The sequence below is a fragment of the Amblyraja radiata genome, chromosome 4, assembly GCF_010909765.2.
Source record: "Amblyraja radiata isolate CabotCenter1 chromosome 4, sAmbRad1.1.pri, whole genome shotgun sequence".
In the NCBI taxonomy this organism is placed as follows: domain Eukaryota; kingdom Metazoa; phylum Chordata; class Chondrichthyes; order Rajiformes; family Rajidae; genus Amblyraja; species Amblyraja radiata.
Window position 1 is genome coordinate 65,665,225 of NC_045959.1, and position 17,958 is coordinate 65,683,182.

General features: G+C 40.9%; 1 protein-coding gene across 1 annotated transcript in view; it reads right to left on the reverse strand.

Moving 5' to 3' along the window:
- Nucleotides 1-17,958, reverse strand: part of kcnq3 (potassium voltage-gated channel subfamily Q member 3) — a 333,849-nt gene that overhangs the window by 43,386 nt on the left and 272,505 nt on the right. Inside the window, exon 8 of the mRNA XM_033019667.1 lies at nt 13,970-14,064. Within this exon, the coding sequence (XP_032875558.1) occupies nt 13,970-14,064 (95 nt within the window). The remainder of the gene's footprint in view (nt 1-13,969; nt 14,065-17,958) is intronic.

A 17,958-nucleotide genomic window follows, 5' to 3' on the forward strand; every position in this document is an offset into this window, starting at 1 on the left:
AGCCATGGTTGAATGGCAGAGTAGACTTGATGGGCTGAATGGCCTAATTCTGCTCTGATCACATGAATATATGAATTTATGAACAGGGCATGCTCTCTGAGCATTTGACTGATCCATTTGAGGAAGCTCACAAGAAATGTTTTAAATGCCCGACCAAGTATCATTGGAGTGATGACTCATAAATCTCTTCTTCACTCCCGTATGTGTTGCTTTCTGCAGGAGCTCAGAGAGTCACCTAGCCTACATTACTGATCATTCCTTAACTTCTCTCTGCCACTACATAACAATGGTGAAGTGAAAAGCAGAGTGAAATAGTACTGATTGGAAAAAATCTCACCAAATATTTAAAAGCTGCTTGTGCCTTAAGTGCCAACATATTTTTGACTTTGCATTTAAAATGGAAAGCTCAATATGCAATTTAAATCATGGCAATGTTACTTAGGTGCATGCTCTGAGATTGATGTTGGAGTCAAGTGCAGGGTCCACTTCTGCCAAAACCTTTTGTATTTCATTGCAACATTTTACTGGCAGTTCTAATTCTTTATATCCACAATAGCATTATCCACTCATCCGATCAACAGAGATAATGTCCACTCTATGAGCAATATATGGCTCCCACATAAATAATCACACTATGGCAACAATAAAGGATAATATACATGGCTGGTGGTGAGGTTTATCCTAAACTCAGGTTGCATCAAAAGGCACAGCTGCTTTTCTAGAGAACCTTAAGTAGTTCTCTTCAGACATTCCCCAGTAGCTATATCCAGGCTCTTTAAACAGTTGCATTGGAATGAGTTTGAACAGTGCAATTCATAGTCATCGAGTCAAACAGCATGAAATTAGCTCTTCATCCCACCGTGTCCATGACAACCCACACTAATCCCATTTTCTACTAAAGGCCTGCAGCCTTCTAAACTGGGATGTTTCAAATGTTTATCTAAATACTTCTTGAGTATTATGAGAATACCTGCCTCCACCAACCCCTTTGGCAGTGCATTCCAGAATTCAACTAACCCCAGCCTGAAAATAATTCCTCCTGCCTTACTTTATACCTGTGCCTTGTGTTTATAGATAGGGGAAGGGTTCTCACTATGCTATACTGTATATCCCTCTTCATTGTCACCCTCTTGGCCTTCTCAGTTCCAGTAATTCTGATTCAAGCATGTCCTCTTCTATGTCTTTAGTCCTCACCTTCAGTCTGAAGAAGGATCCTGACACGAATCATCACCCATCCATTTTCTCCAGAGATGTTGCCTGACCCGTTGAGTTACCCCAGCACTTTGAATCTATCTCTGCCAGATGCTGCCTGACCTGCACCCATAAACAGAAATAGACACAAAATGCGGGAGTAACTCAGCGGGACAGGCAGCATCTCTGGAGCGAAGAAATGGGTGACGTTTCAATTTCTTCTGAAGAAGTCTGAAGTTCAGAAGTGTCTGAAGAAGGGTCTCGACCCGAAACATCACCCATTCTGTCTCTCCAGAGATGCTGCCTGTCCCATTGAGTTACTCCAGCATTCTATGTCTATGGTATGTCTTCGGTATGGATCGGCATCTGCCGTTCCTTCCTACCCATAAACATAAAAGCTGAATAGACAGGAGTCTGTTACATGGTTTCCCTAGAGTTCTCACTGATAGCAAGGTTGTTCACATATCGCAAGCAAGCACTGGAAACTATGGCTTGCTGCAAGTAGAGGCAGACCCTCAGAATCCTTATTGAGAGCCACAAGTTATGGAGGAGTTTTGTTTGTTAGAATTCATCAACAACAGACATAGAGCTGTGCTCCCACCTCGGCTGGTGATTCACTCCCCCAGGATACGTATTCATACTCAGTCTTAGTGTCTGCACATTTAAACAGCGTCAGCCAAGGTAGGCTGACAGCTTTTTCACTTCAGAGTCAGAAAGCTGTGCATTCATCTGATCATTATCACATTGCAGATCGTGGGAACTTGCTATATGCAAACTAACTGCTGCATCTCTTATATTACCACATTGACTAAACCTGAGAAGTCCTTCATTAGCTGTAAAGTGCTTTGGGATGTCCTGTTGTTGTCATTTTGTTGACAACACAAGTGTAAATGGGAGAGGATGTTGTGAGGAGGCCATGGAGTCTGCATGGATACATAGAGACTTTAAAGTTAATAGGTGGAGGAGAATAGAAAAGCCTGTTACTCAAATTGTGTAAGATGAATGAATGCTCCTGTTTAGGTTCTGGAGTGTTTTCACAGAAAATCACTATGCAGAAACACACTTAATTATTAAGCCACATGGAATATAGCCTCGTGTTGCAAGAGAGGTGGACTACCCAAGTGGACATGCTTCACTTGTTTAGCACTTCCGTGAGAGCATATCTAGAGTTCTGATGACTGCTGAGGGAATTTATTTAAGGAAGGATGTGCCTCTCATGTTTTGCTATCATTTAACATACGATGAGCATTTGACGGCACTGGACTTGTACTCGCTGGAGTTTAGAAGAATGAGGGGGGACCTCATTGAAACGTACAGAATAGTGAACGGCTTGGATAGAGTGGATGTGGAGAGTATGTTTCCACTAGTGGGAGAGTCTAGGACTAGAGGGCATAGCCCCAGAATTAAAGGACGTTCTTTTAGGATGAAGTTGAGGAGGAATTACTTTAGTCAGAGGGTGGTGAATTTATGGAATTCTTTGCCACAAAAGGCCAAGTCAGTGGATATCTTTAAAGCAGAGATAGATAGATTCTTGATTAGTACGGGTGTCAGAGGTTATAGGGAAAAAGCAGGAGAATGGGTTTAGGAGGGAGTGATAGACCAGCCATGATTGAATGGCATCGACTTGATGGGCCAAAAGGCCTAATTCTGCTCCTATGTCTTATGATCTTATGCTAGATAAATCCTGAGATGTAGGAATTGTTTTATGAAGAAATCTTCATTAGACTGGATTCATAGTCTCTGGGTAAATAATGTAATTTTATTAAAGATAAACAGCAACGCAGCACAGAAGGAAACTATTTCTCCCATCACATCCATTGCTTATTGAAATATAAGATCAAATTTGATAGAAAAGTGCCTTCACGGATGTTGGCCCTGGTACAGGAATGAATGAATGAATGAATGAATGAATGAAAACTTTATTGTCATTCAGATATACACCTAGACACAGTGTCTAGAACTAGGGGTGCTTTCAACAGGATTGTTGACTCATTTAAGACAGAAATCTAAATGTCTTCTCTCAGAGGGTTATAAATGTCTCAAATTGTCTGCCACAACGTGCTTTGGATGTGTCATTGAACATATTCAAAGCTAGGTCGATATCTGAAATATTGGTTTATGGAGATCAGGCAAGAAAATGGCGTTCAGATCAACAATCAAATCAACCATAGTTTTTATTCAAAGGGAGGACAGGGGTGATTATGATCTAACTCTGATCCTGTGCCTTAAGAATGTTTCTAAGAAATCTCACTGCACATAGGTTAATGTGACAATGAAGTATCTTTGAATCATTTATTATTTTAAACAAAAGTAATATTTTCAACCTCTGCAGCCTTGAACTGAGCTTCACACCCTGAATCTCGTCCATCATAATATAATGTGGCCAATTTGTGCTGCTATCTTATAAAACCAAACTCTGGGATGGTTTTTAATCTCTTTCGTGTGTTCTCCAACACTATCTATATTGACTTTAGTACAAACTCTAAGTTACTCCCATATCCTGTATGCTTTCCCAGTCTGGTTGCTCCACATCTTTCATCTGTAACTTTCAGATCCCTCAGAGGGATTCTCCATCCACACATCCATCACAAATCTTCTAACCCGTCCACTACAGCCCTTTGCTCATGGATTGTCTGGAGTTGGAGTTGTCTGACATTACACACCCGTTACACAAAAAACGGAAAACGTCAAAAATATTTTACATCCCACAAAACATGTTCAGAGAGAGAATTGTAGACTTAGGTCAATGACTCTTCTGGGATGGACTTTGAAATGAACTTAAATCTTTGCTTTTATCTCTACCTTCAGAACTCATCTCAGAAAACACCCACTATGCATCGGACCGCTACCCCACCCTTCTCTTTCCTCCTCAAGTCTTCTCACATCTACCACCTCCTCCCCTTCCTTAACAATTTTTAGGTCTGCTGTAGATCTTGATAGCTTATGAACATAGTAAAAGTGCAAAATATTACAGTTCCATCACAAATATAAACACATTTCCTGCAACAGATGGGTTTTAAATTATGCTGCGTGATAGTGATACTTCGACCATTGATTCATTTGCATGCTCTCCTCTAAATATTAATGAATTCCCTGAACAAAGTAACAGAAGTGAAACTTCTCAGAAATGTGTTACATGGCTTCCTGGCCCAGATTTTACTTCAGAACCTATCTAGGATTAGTCCTATTGCAGGGTATTTACCAAATCTACATAACCATATAACCATATAACAATTACAGCACGGAAACAGGCCATCTCGGCCCTTCTAGTCCGTGCCGAACACTTATTCTCCCCTAGTCCCATCTACCTGCACTCAGACCATAACCCTCCATTCCTTTCCCGTCCATATACCTATCCAATTTATTTTTAAATTATAAAATCGAACCTGCCTCCACCACTTCCACTGGAAGCTCATTCCACACAGCTACCACTCTCTGAGTAAAGTAGTTCCCCCTCATGTTACCCCTAAACTTCTGTCCCTTAATTCTCAAATCATGTCCTCTTGTTTGAATCTTCCCTACTCTCAATAGAAAAAGCTTATCCACGTCAACTCTGTCTATCCCTCTCATCATTTTAAAGACCTCTATCAAGTCCCCCCTTAACCTTCTGCGCTCCAAAGAATAAAGACCTAACTTGTTCAACCTTTCTCTGTAAATTAGTTGCTGAAACCCAGGCAACATTCTAGTAAATCTCCTCTGTACTCCCTCTATTTTGTTGACATCTTTCCTGCAATTTGGCGACCAAAATTGTACACCATACTCCAGAATTGGCCTCACCAATGCCTTGTACAATTTTAACATTACATCCCAACTTCTATACTCAATGCTCTGATTTATAAAGGCCAGCACACCAAAAGCTTTCTTTACCACCCTATCTACATGAGATTCCACCTTCAGGGAACTATGCACAGTTATTCCTAGATCCCTCTGTTCAACTGCATTCCTCAATTCGCTACCATTTACCATGTACGTCCTATTTTGATTTGCCCTGCCAAGATGTAGCACCACACTTATCAGCATTAAATTCCATCTGCCATCTTTCAGCCCACTCTTCCAAATGGCTTAAATCTCTCTGTAGACTTTGAAAAAACTACTTCATTATCCACAACACCACCTATCTTAGTATCTGGGGAGGTAATGTTACTGACCAACAATCTTCTGATGCTGAGCGGGGAAATGCAGAATAATCGATGTAGTGGATCACATGAGAGGGCTGGAATAAGTCCAGCCGGCAAAATCCCATACACTGGCAGGAAAAATGCACACATCTCCCTTCCTAACCTTCAGCCCTATTCTTGATTTCAGTCAAAGCTGTCATGGTTTTGCAATACTTCAGAAAGCCTTAGTTATTCAGAAACATTCAAATCAATTAAAAATGAAATGAGCAAACAAAAAATATTCAAAATTAAAATCCACCCATTGCACAAACAATTACAAACATTACAGGCAGAGGTTATTAAAATACATAACTAACATCATCCTTACTTGCTGTAACATTGCAAATCTGGGCCATGACTTAAACAACACAGGTGAGTGTAATTCCAATACACACCAACAAATAAGCTTAAGGGAATCGGTAATGGATAAAAAAGATAAGGTACAGGCTGTAAACTCCCAAGGCTGGAAACTGGATTACCCAGTGTCAGATTTATGTGCATTGCACAATTCAATTACAATAATAAAAGCAGTCAAAATGAATAGAGTTAGATGGCCAACACTTTCTCCAATTCTTCTGTTCTTGAAAAGCTAAAAAAAATGGAGGAACCCAGGTATATACCAAAGGTACAAAATAATTATAATTAACAGATGTGAGGCGCTTGGATTATGATGGCTATTAAGATGCAAACATGTCTTTCAATGTACATTTATGGCCTAATCTCAGGGTTACATTATAGAACACCTGTCTAAGTTTGGCACTGGGTAACTGCCCCTTTAAATAACATATTGACGCAATGTAACAGCTCTCCTTTAGGCCCCCTACACTCACTCCCTGTGTCATGAAATGGCCTGTACAATCTCTGTCTATCCCTCTCTCTCCCGTGCAGTCACAACCACCAATCTGTCAGCCTTTGCTGCCAACCACTTACCAACCTCCAGCATGACCCCCATTAACGACCTGACTGCTGATGCTACTCTCTACCCTAACAGTGAGCACCAACAAGATTGCAAAAAGTGGTGAATACTGCCCAGTCCAACTGGGGTACTGATCTCCCCAACATCGAAGGGATCTACAAGAGTCGCTGCCTCAAAAAGGCAGCCAGCATCACCTGCGACCCACACTACCCTGGTCACATACTCATTTCACTTCTGCCATCATGAAGAAGGTAAAGGAGCCTGTAAACTGTCGAGTCCAGGTTCAGGAGCAGCTTCTTCTTTACAGTTCCCATGTGGCTGTTTTGCTTGCCGTTCACTTTGTGGTCAACTGGTGATGTCGGGAGCATATGATTAAAATGGCGGCAAGGAGACCAATCTAGTAGGCAGCTTTATTGGATATGGAAAGGCTTTGGGGCATCAAGAGATGTGAGTAAGTAGAGCAGAAGGCAGCATGGTGGCACAGCGGTAGAGTTGCTGCCTTACAGCGCCAGCACCCACCACTGAATATTCAACCTTTGACCCATTCTTGGCATCATGACATTTATTTATCCAATCTAGTTGAGCTACTAGTCAGTGGTGATTAAGTCTTGGATGTTGCTGGTAGGGATTCAGCTACAGTAATACTGATTAGTGTAAAGGGGATATGATTATGCTCTCTGGTAGTGATGATCACTGCCAGGAACTACCACCCACTTATTGTATAATGCCTGGTTGTTGTCAAGATTTTGCTGCAAGGACTGCTTTGTTCCCGAGGAATGATGTGCAGAAATGAACACTGCGCCTTTCTCAACCAACACCTACCCTTCTGGCTCTAAGAACGATTGAAGATCATTGAAGAAGCAGATGAAGATGGCCGGGGTGAGGGAATTTTTGCATTAATGCTTTGGACTGAAATCTCCGTCCTTCAAATTCAATCATCCTTGTGCTTTGTTGAATTCATGCAGTATAAACGCTTGTGTCCCCTTTGACATTGACTTTGCTTTCACTTGGACTCCCCAGTTAAATGATGCCTTGATGTTGTGCCATTAATGATCTTACCTTACTTCTGGATTGCAGCCCTCTCATTAATATTTACACTAAGATTGTAACGCCTGCTGCTAAAAAGCCCTGGCAACCCATCAGTTGAGAATCAACAGCAAGTTCCTGAAAGTTAAATGGAATCACAAGGGAACACAGATGCTGGAAGTTGGAGCAAAATAACAAGCTGCTGGAGGAATCCAGCGTGTAGATAAATGCTGCTTTAGTACATTGTTAATGGCATCGTTCATCAATTTGGCAGGATTGAGAGGAGACTGGTGAAGCTGGGAGAGATGGTGTAATTTCCTTTTCTGTATTGAAAAGAAAATCTTACATTATGTCAGATTCACAGTGCCTGAATCATAATAAGGGATACATAATATTCAGGAGATAAATAATTTGAACTGATGTTCTGCTCCTGCTCCAGGATATGCCCCTTGTGTGAATCATCTACTAACCAGAAACCAAAACTATCTTTGTGATAAATGTGAAATCTTGCATTGGTGTTGCATGATAATCAATATTCATTCCCTGCTGATCTGACTTTTCATCGTTATACAGATATCCGTCAAACATAGCGTGGAGAGTGCCAGTTGATTAAAGCCCTACCATAGCCACAGCTCTGGTCCAATCAATTTCTAAGGCTGGCTCAATGGAGAGAGGCAAAACAGAGGGGAGAGTCATTGTTAACTTTCCTGGAGTAAGTAGAGCCGAGGGCAGCATGGTGGCACAGAGGTAGAGCACCAGGGACCTGGGGTCGATCCTGACTACGGGTGCTGTCTGTATGGAATTTGTATATTCTCCCTGTGACCTGCATGGGTTTTCTCCGGGTGCTACAATTTCCTCCCACACTCCAAAGACTTACAGGTTTGTAGGCTAATTGGCTTGGTAAAATAGTAAATTGTCCCTGGTGTGTGTGCAGGATAGTGTTAGTGTGCGGGGATTGCTGGTCATCGCGGACTCCATGAGCCGAAGGACCTGGTTCTGCGCTGTATTTCCGAACTAAACTGTAAACTAAACTAATTAGTTGGATGAATATTGATACTAGGCCAGATCCCCACATTCTTGGCTGTAAGATGCAAAATAAGACCAGTGAAAAATATTACACAAAAACATTAGAAAGCATTGCTGCAAAACAAAATAATAAAAAGTATCAAAGTAAAGATGGTCAAATTGGAGGGCCTATTTTAAAAGATTACTTTAAAAATGCACAGAGCCTTTCGACTGAACTAATCCAGAGGAGGCTTGGAAGAAAGCCAATTTCTGTAATTATAAACTGCTTATTTTCTGCTTCATCAGAAGTGATTTTAAACACCACTAATCCCATTAATGCCAGAGGCCATTGGGTAAACTTGAAAGCAGAGTGCTTGTAATTCTGTGCATTGTTTAATTGACTGTTAATGCAGTTCTGTAATATCATACATAATGGAAATGGCAACATGTTTAGAGGCACAGAAAATGTGAGCATTTCCATACGTAAAATTATGAAATATAAGTAGAAAAAAAACATTATTATGGGTGTTTTCTACTTTTACTTTACTGTCACTGAGGTAAATAAATTGCTAATTTTACATCCTGTGTATGGTAGGAAAATATGAAGGCTCTGTCTCTCATTATGAATTTGTACAAATGTTCCCCATAAATAGAAAGCTCATCGTTACAAGCCTTTGCAATTCTTCCTCGATTGGTTTAGGTTACAGGTATAGTTTAGAGATGGAACTGGGCACATTGGACTAACGCAGGGGCGGAAACCCCCCCCCCCCCCCATGTTTTGAGAGGTGGGAGACACCCCCCCCAAGTTTTTGTAATCCGGATTTTAAAACCCGGTGAAATCTCCGCTTTCCGCGAGACAGTGGGGGTGGGATTGATGATCGAGAGAGACGTCGGTCAGCAGGCAATGGGGGCGGGACATGATGATTCAGCGCGATGATTGGAGCAGGGAGGAGGGGGGGGGTGGGACTGAGGATAGAGTGCGGTGATTGGAGGAGGCAGACGTGGCACAGACCTGCGCTTCATCCGCAGCCACAATCGACCCGGCGGGCTCTCCGGTGCTGTCCCGAATGCCCCCCCATGGGTGGCCAGAAAGGTCGGCAGCAAAGATTCTCCGCTATAGGATCTTTGGTTGGGAGTCAGACAACTCGCAATTAGGTCGCCCAAGTGGGACAGCCCCTTCACTCTTCCCTCCACAGATGTTGCCTGTCCCGCTGAGTTACTCCAGAATTTTGTGTCTATCTTTGATGGCAAATTTGACTTTGGCCGATAATGTAAAAGGGGAAGAAATGAGTCAGAGGTCCATCTTAAATAAGTGTCTTGAAGTCATTGGGATTGAAGACCCAGAGAGATGCAAACTATCTATTCACTAAGCTCAAGGTCATCCCAATTAATAGATGCCAGAACCTGTTGATATACAGTATAGTACAATAAAAAGTTACCTTTAGCAGATGCCTCAACATCACCATGCTGAGAGGTCTGATATGGTGAGCTACTGCATGCCAGCATGTGGCACAATGCCATTGTGTGGCTTGGCATTGCCCATGAATCAGATAAATAAAACTTTGGCAGTGGTTAAGTCCTGACCTTCAGAGTCAAAGACTATTGGAAATAAATTAAAGAATTAAAACTATTTAACATATTAAAAGAAAAAAAAAAAAATTAGTTGAAATATTAATGTAGGTCAACACCCGATTTTCTGGCAACTGATGATCTGGCAAGTCCTATAATCCACACAAAATTATGAGTGCATGTTTGAAGTTCACTGGGCGGCCACAGATGGCGCTGCGTGTGGCCTGCCCTCTTTCAGGACATGTCCCTCTGCCCCAAAAGTTATTTGTTTACATCTGCAGTTGTTGGTGGTGATCCCTCGGTTTTGTGCAATCATTAGCATATTTTGCTTACATTTACCCCTAGCTATTAGGCTGTGGGCCGAGGAGCTTTATTCCAGTGTTTCGTAACCCAAGTCACAGAACTACATGACATTTTCACATATTGTGTAAAAGAATTATATAAATCACCCCTGAAACTCGTCATGAACAAGAATTGCACATTTTTTTTTATTAAATTAGAGAAAAACCGTCCAATCAAAGCACGTTTAACATTGAGTTGTCTGCCAGTTGGCCAATCACGCTCTTTGTTTCTGGTTAGCACACATCATAGCTGAGAGGGCTTCACTGATGCCTGTTTTACTGGAGATTCCGATGAAGGTTCTTTGTCGTGGAAACTTGGAGCAGGGTAATTGAATTTAGTGAGAAAAGCATTAAGAAGTCTGAAAAATGTGCAGCTAAGTGGATAGAAGTGGAAGAAAGTCTTGAAAGCAAAGTCCCTTCTGAGATGCTGCAACACAAAGTTGTGAAACTTTGTGAATCAACTCAAACTGAAAGGTAAGATCTAAAGTCTGAATTTATGAAAATTAATCTGTATGGACTTTAATTAATTTAATTGCACCCTTTATAATGTGAAAAAATGAGATTTGGAGGCTGTACATTCACTCATTCACTCACTCATTCATTCCTTCATTCATTCATTCACTCACTCACTCATTCATTCATTCCTTCATTCATTCATTCCTTCCTTCACTCACTCACTCACTCACTCACTCACTCACTCACTCACTCACTCACTCACTCACTCACTCACTCACTCACTCACTCACTCACTCACTCACTCATTCACTCATTCATTCACTCACTCACTCATTCATTCATTCACTCATTCACTTATTCACTCATTCATGAAGTTGAGGGCCTAAACTATATGTATCAATAACAAGGTAAATTAAACATTTTCACTAATGCCAGTTTGTTGTAGAGTAATAAGTCTTAATCAACTAATCTCGGAGCTGCCTGCGATAACTTACCGGGAAAAGGTGCTCCGATCGCGGGGCCTATGTATTTAACATAGTGAAGCCGCGGTCTCAATTAAAAAGTGGCCGATTCGCGAACGTGGAGCCGCGGATCTTCACGGCGGGCGGGGGGGTGTGTACATAGTGCCGTCCGTAGCGGCCGTTTCCAGGAAAACGGAGGACTATATCTATCAGGAATATATATAGGTATAATAATATATTCTATTGTATTATTATAGGTATAATAATACAATAATTGGGTATATTATTGTATTATTATATTATTATACCTATATTACTATCTGGAATAGATATAGTTATACTAATATATTATATTATTATATTATTATTATATTATTATATATATATTATATTATTATACCTATATTACTATCTGGAATATATATAGGTATAATAATATATAATATAATATTATTATACCTATATTACTATCTAGAATATATATAGGTATAATAATACCTATATATATTACTATATATTACTATCTGGAATATATATAGGTATAATGATATATAGTTTAAATGGACTGCAACACGGAAATAGACTGCCCATCGTGTAATATTGGCATTGGCCATAGATGGCGCTTACTTTCCCGATCTCATTTTCTAATTAGTTTAATTAATTAATGTGCAACTTTCGGCAATGACGAGCTATGACATCCTTCTCAATTATATTTCATCTAAATCTGTGGAAAATTTAATGTAGTTTGGTGACTTGGGTCACGAAAACTGATTTCTAGACACATTTTTGATGCTCGGCCCACAGCCTATATGGCTTCTAATCAAGGTCCAAGTGGCAGTCGTGGTGTCTGTCAAGCATAAGCACATTTACATTACATTTAATCCTTGTTTTACTTAAGTTTCTAGCAGTCCACGGTGCTTTAGAGAAATAGGAGGGGCATAATTAGTGCGTCAAAAGTGTGTTGTTGTACGCTTAATATGTGACAATCTGTTGGTCCAGCAAAATGGATCATCCGGCAAGGTTTTGGAACCAAGGATGCCAGAAAATCAGTGGTGGACCTGTAGTATTCAATAATTAAAACACTGAACAGAAAGAGGAATTCTCCCTCATAGACTTATTCTCCATTCAAATGAATGGGCCTATTGTTCCTGCAGGAGGGCTAAATTGGCATAGGTGTAGCGGGTATTTATACTGAGGAATTCTGCCTCCAGAGTGATTCCAGTGTTACAGCACAACCATGAAACTATCAGCAGGATTGGACATTTGCACGGGAATCCCAAACGTATTGAGATTTCCATGGATAAGTGCAGGCAGTTGACAGTCCTGGCATTTTCTAGAAGTGATGGGTTCTGATGATAGGTCTGCTAAACGATTACCTTGTCATTACCTTTTCACGGATGCTGATGGCCTTGTGGTTCAATTCCAGTGTATTATCTTTTTATTTTTGAGCATTATTCTAATGTAATATTGAAATGGATGAGACCTTTATGTCTATTTGCCCATTGAGATTAGCTTATTTTGTACAAACCTCAAAATTCACATAAAGATATTTAGGTGGTTCACATAATACAAATTACTTTTGTACATCTTCTTAATTTAAGACATTGCTCCACTCTCTTTCCTGCCATTGCGATCCCCCCTCTCCACTCAGTCTCAGAAAATCAGATCAGAAGAATCTTCAGCAGTTTAATTTTTTTTTCTGAAATGGTATTCATCAAGGCACTCACCTAGTTAAGCCTTCTAATCTTTATAGGTACAATTTGTAAAAACATGGGAGTTGCTTAAATCTGATGCTGCAGTAAAGTACAGAGCTCCCTTAATTGTCTGATGCACGATCGATAGGCATATAGAGTTTCACCGGGAGTTCAGCCAAAGAAAAGGCAGGAAATCCAAAGGACATTTTAGACTTTTAATTCTGTAAACCAATTGTTGGTCTGAGTGAACCTAATTGCATTGTCAAATCAAAATTAGTTTTAATGTCAGAATAATTTCCCAAAATTAGTTTTAATGTCGGAATAATTTCTCATTGACATGATTAAGACAAATTAATTTTTCTTCATTACTTCCCAAAAAAAATCATAAACTTACCCACTGCCTACAATGTAAAACAGTTTTTTTTTAATATATTAAAAAATGTTTTTTTAAAGTCGAATATTGCAGTTGTTAACACTAGCTTCCAGCTAGCTATCATAATCCAAACTTAATTGGCGAAATACTAAATTGTATCTAAATCATTAAATAAAAAGGGTTGAAAGCCCTTTTTACTTAAAGGCACTAATTGATTAGCACAGGGGTCACAGGTTATGGGGAGAAGGCAGGAGAATGGGGTTTGGAAAGAGAGATAGATCAGCCATGATTGAATGGTGGTGTAGACTTGATGGGCCAATTAGCCTAATTCTGCTCCTTCTGCTCACATGACCTTATGACTTAATTCGGAAGACATTTAGAACTAAATAAAGACAATTGTGAGTTTTCAGCTTTAAATTCTCAAAATCAGAGTGTTTTTATTTTTCATCTCAGAATTCCTGTTCATTGATTTGATTTTATATATATTTTAAATGAATAGAGATAGACATATATAAATTAAACAAATCAGAATAAACACGTGGAAAATGAGTGACCTATGTACCTACATTTGCATGTATTCAAGGCCTTCAATACTGGCTTCCATGTTGCTACGCAAACTGAATTCTCATCAGGAGCATAACACCATGCACACTATAGTTTTAAGATAAACTATCAATTTTGGAAGGTAATGGAAGCGAAAAAAACCCATAATGGTAAATAAAATATCAGTTAATTATGCATTATCTTTTGTAGAGCTGAACCGAGCAGTGGCATACATGCCTGAAGAAAGGAATTGCAATGACAGTCTCGTAGTATCTCCAGGTGGCAGTAAGATCGTTCCTGGTGATGGTGGTGGCATAAAATCTCCACGCAGTCTACAATAATACAAAAACATGGAAAAGAAGAAATTATAAAGGATAATCGCAATCAATGTTGTTTTCTGCTGATCCTCCTTCATGGATTTGTGGATTAAATGTTTTGTGCCTATAACTTTGCCAGCCAACCTCCCATGGGATTACAACAGCCACAAGACACAAGTCAGCAACATGATGCTAAACTTTCCACTTGCCTAAGATAGAAAAAAAATGCTGGAGTAACTTAATGGGCCAGGCAGTGTCTTAAGAACCGTTTCGACCCAAAACATCACCTATTCCTTTTATCCAGACATGCTGCCTGACCTGCTGAATTACTCCAATTTTGTCTATCTTTGGTGTAAACCAGTAGACTAACTCTTATCTACCTTCACAATAATCAATATCCCTCCATTCTATGTGCTCATCCAAGTCTCTTAAATGCCACTATCGTATCTGCCACCACCACCACCATTGGCAGTACGTTCCAGGGACCCACCTGTGTAAAGAAATTGCCCTACACAAATCCTTTAAACTTTACCCCTCTCACCTAAAAGCTAAACCCTCTAGCATTTAATATTTCCATCCTATGGGAAAGGTTCTGACTGTCTACCCTATCTATGCCTCTCATTATTTTATATACTTCTATCAGGTCTCCACTCAACCTCTGGCGACCCAGATAAATCAATCCACATTTTCACTCCACGACAGATGCTGAGTGGCTCCAATTTACATTTGTACTCCCCTCCCTTCTGCCCTTCCTACCCCCCCCCCCTGCCCCCCGCCCTCTCCTCCTCCCCCCCCCACCCCCACTTAATCATTGCACATCCCCAATCATTTCCACTCGTCACTTAAATGTTATGTTTCATGTATCTTGTGTTTTATGACTGTTGGCAAACCAATTTCCCTCCTGGGATAAATAAAGTTCTATCATATCGTATCGTACCATCTACAAAAATAACTGCACCTACTCACCCAGGCTTCTTGAACTGGAACCACAAGCTAAGGTAGGATAGGATAGGATAGAATAGGAAGGTTTTAGAAGAATATAGGCCAAATGCAGGCAGGTGGGACTAGCATAGATGGGGCATTTTGGTCAGCATTGGTTAGTTGGGCCAAAAACTCTGATTCTGTGCTGTGTGACTAAGCTCCTAAAACCTAGATGGGCAAGGGAAACAGGTGCATGAAAAGAGTATTGCCTGTAGCGCACACACCTTCACTATTGCTGGGAACTAGTCTAGACCTCTCTACTTTACAGCATTACGATAATACCTTCATCGAGTAGTATGAGGCAACTCCAGTAACAGTCAGGGATTGATAATAAAGCAAAGAACAAAGTGCTGGAGGAACTCAGCAGCCAGGAAACATCGGTGGAGGGAAATGGGCAGATGCATTTGCCTGGCCAATAATGTCCATATCCAATGCATAAGCATTCAAGACATTTGACATATAGCCACACACTAAATGGAAGTTGAAAAAACATTGTAACATCAACCCAGGGAAACCCATAAGCAGAGGTACAGCAATCTGGGAATTTGTGTGCAGTTCCAAAATTGAAATGAAGACTTATTTTAGCCAAGTTCAACTTTTGATTTTAAGTGTAGATATCAAGGCAGTTAAGCTACTGTAGTTCAATAACCCACAGTAGCTCTGTGGACCTGTTACCCAGGTACTGGGCAGTGAGCATAGAATCATACAGTGTGGAAGTGGGACCTTCTCCAAATCTTGTCCATGCTGACCAACATGTCCCATCTACACGTCCTACCTGTCCGTACTTGGCCAATATCATTCTAAACCTATCCTGTCCATGTACCTGTCCAATTAAACGTTATGATAGTACTTGACAGTACTTGCCTCAACTACCTCCTACAGCAGCTTGTTCCATATACCCACCACCCATTGTGTAAAAAAGATACCCCTCAGGTTCCTATTAAATCTTTCCCCCCCCACTCACCTTAAACTAATATCCTCTGGTTCTCAATACCCCCTACACTGGGCAAGAGACACTGTGTATTTAACCAATCTATTCCTCTCATGATTGTGTACACTTCTGGAAGATCACGCTTCATCCTCCTGTGTTCCAAGGAATAAAGTTCCAGTTTACTCAACCTCTCTCTATAGCTCAGCTCGAGCCCAGGCAACATTCCCGTAAATCTTCTCTGCACCCATCCTGCTTGACACCATAGTTCCTATAACATGGAGACCAAAACATGCCCCATTTAAACTAGTCCCACCTGCCTAGTTTGACCCTTATCTCTCTAAACCAACCCTATCCATGTACCTGTCGGAATGTTTCTTAAACGTTGCGATAGTACCTGCCTCAACTTTCTCTTAGAAACATAGAAACATAGAAAATAGGTGCAGGAGTAGGCCATTCGGCCCTTCGAGTCTGCACCGCCATTCAATATGATCATGGCTGATCATCCCATTCAGTATCCCTTACCTGCCTTCTCTCCATACCCCCTGATCCCTTTAGCCACAAGGGCCACATCTAACTCCCTCTTAAATATAGCCAATGAACTGGCCTCGACTACCCTCTGTGGCAGAGAGTTCCAGAGATTCACCACTCTCTGTGTGAAAAATGTTTTTCTCATCTCGGTCCTAAAGGATTTCCCCTCTATCCTTAAGCTGTGACCCCTTATCCTGGACTTCCCCAACATCGGGAACAATCTTCCTGCATCTAGCCTGTCCAACCCCTTAAGAATTTTGTAAGTTTCTATAAGATCCCCCCTCAATCTCCTAAATTCTAGCGAGTACAAGCTGAGTCTATCCAGTCTTTCTTCATATGAAAGTCCTGACATCCCAGGAATCAGTCTGGTGAACCTTCTCTGCTCTCCCTCTATGGCAATAATGTCCTTCCTCAGATTTGGAGACCAAAACTGTACGCAATACTCCAGGTGTGGTCTCACCAAGACCCTGTACAACTGCAGTAGAACCTCCCTGCTCCTATACTCAAATCCTTTTGCTATGAAAGCTAACATACCATTCGCTTTCTTCACTGCCTGCTGCACCTGCATGCCTACTTTCAATGACTGGTGTACCATGACACCTAGGTCTCGTTGCATCTCTCCTTTTCCTAATCGGCCACCATTTAGATAATAGTCTGCTTTCCTGTTTTTGCCACCAAAGTGGATAACCTCACATTTATCCACATTATACTGCATCTGCCATGCATTTGCCCACTCACCCAACCTATCCAAGTCATCTTGCAGCCTCCTAGCATCCTCCTCACAGCTAACATTGCCCCCCAGCTTAGTGTCATCTGCAAACTTGGAGATGTTGCATTCAATTCCCTCGTCCAAATCATTAATATATATTGTAAATAGCTGGGGTCCCAGCACTGAGCCTTGCGGTACCCCACTAGTCACTGCCTGCCATTGTGAAAAGGACCCGTTTACTCCTACTATTTGCTTCCTGTTTGCCAGCCAGTTCTCTATCCACATCAATACTGAACCCCCAATACCGTGTGCTTTAAGTTTGTATACTAATTTCTTGGGTGGGACCTTGTCGAAAGACTTCTGAAAGTCCAGATATAACACAGCTTGTGTTATATCTCCTCCGGCAGCTTGTTCTGTACACCCACCAACCTTTGAGAAAAAAAGTTATCCCTCAGGTTCCCATTAAATCTTTCTCCTCACCTTAAACCTATTCTATCCATGCACCTGTCTAAATGTTTTTTAAACATTGTGATTGTACCTGCCTCAACTACGTCCTCTGGCAGCTCTTCCCATATACCGACTGCCCGGTTCCTATTAAATCTTTCCCCCTTCATATTAAACGTATGTCCTTTGGTTCTTGATTCCCCTACTCTGGGTAAAAGACTGTGCATTTACCCTATTTATTCCTTTCATGATCTTATATCATCCTTCATCCTCCTGTGCTCCAAGGAATAAAGTCCTAGTCTGCACGATCTCTTCC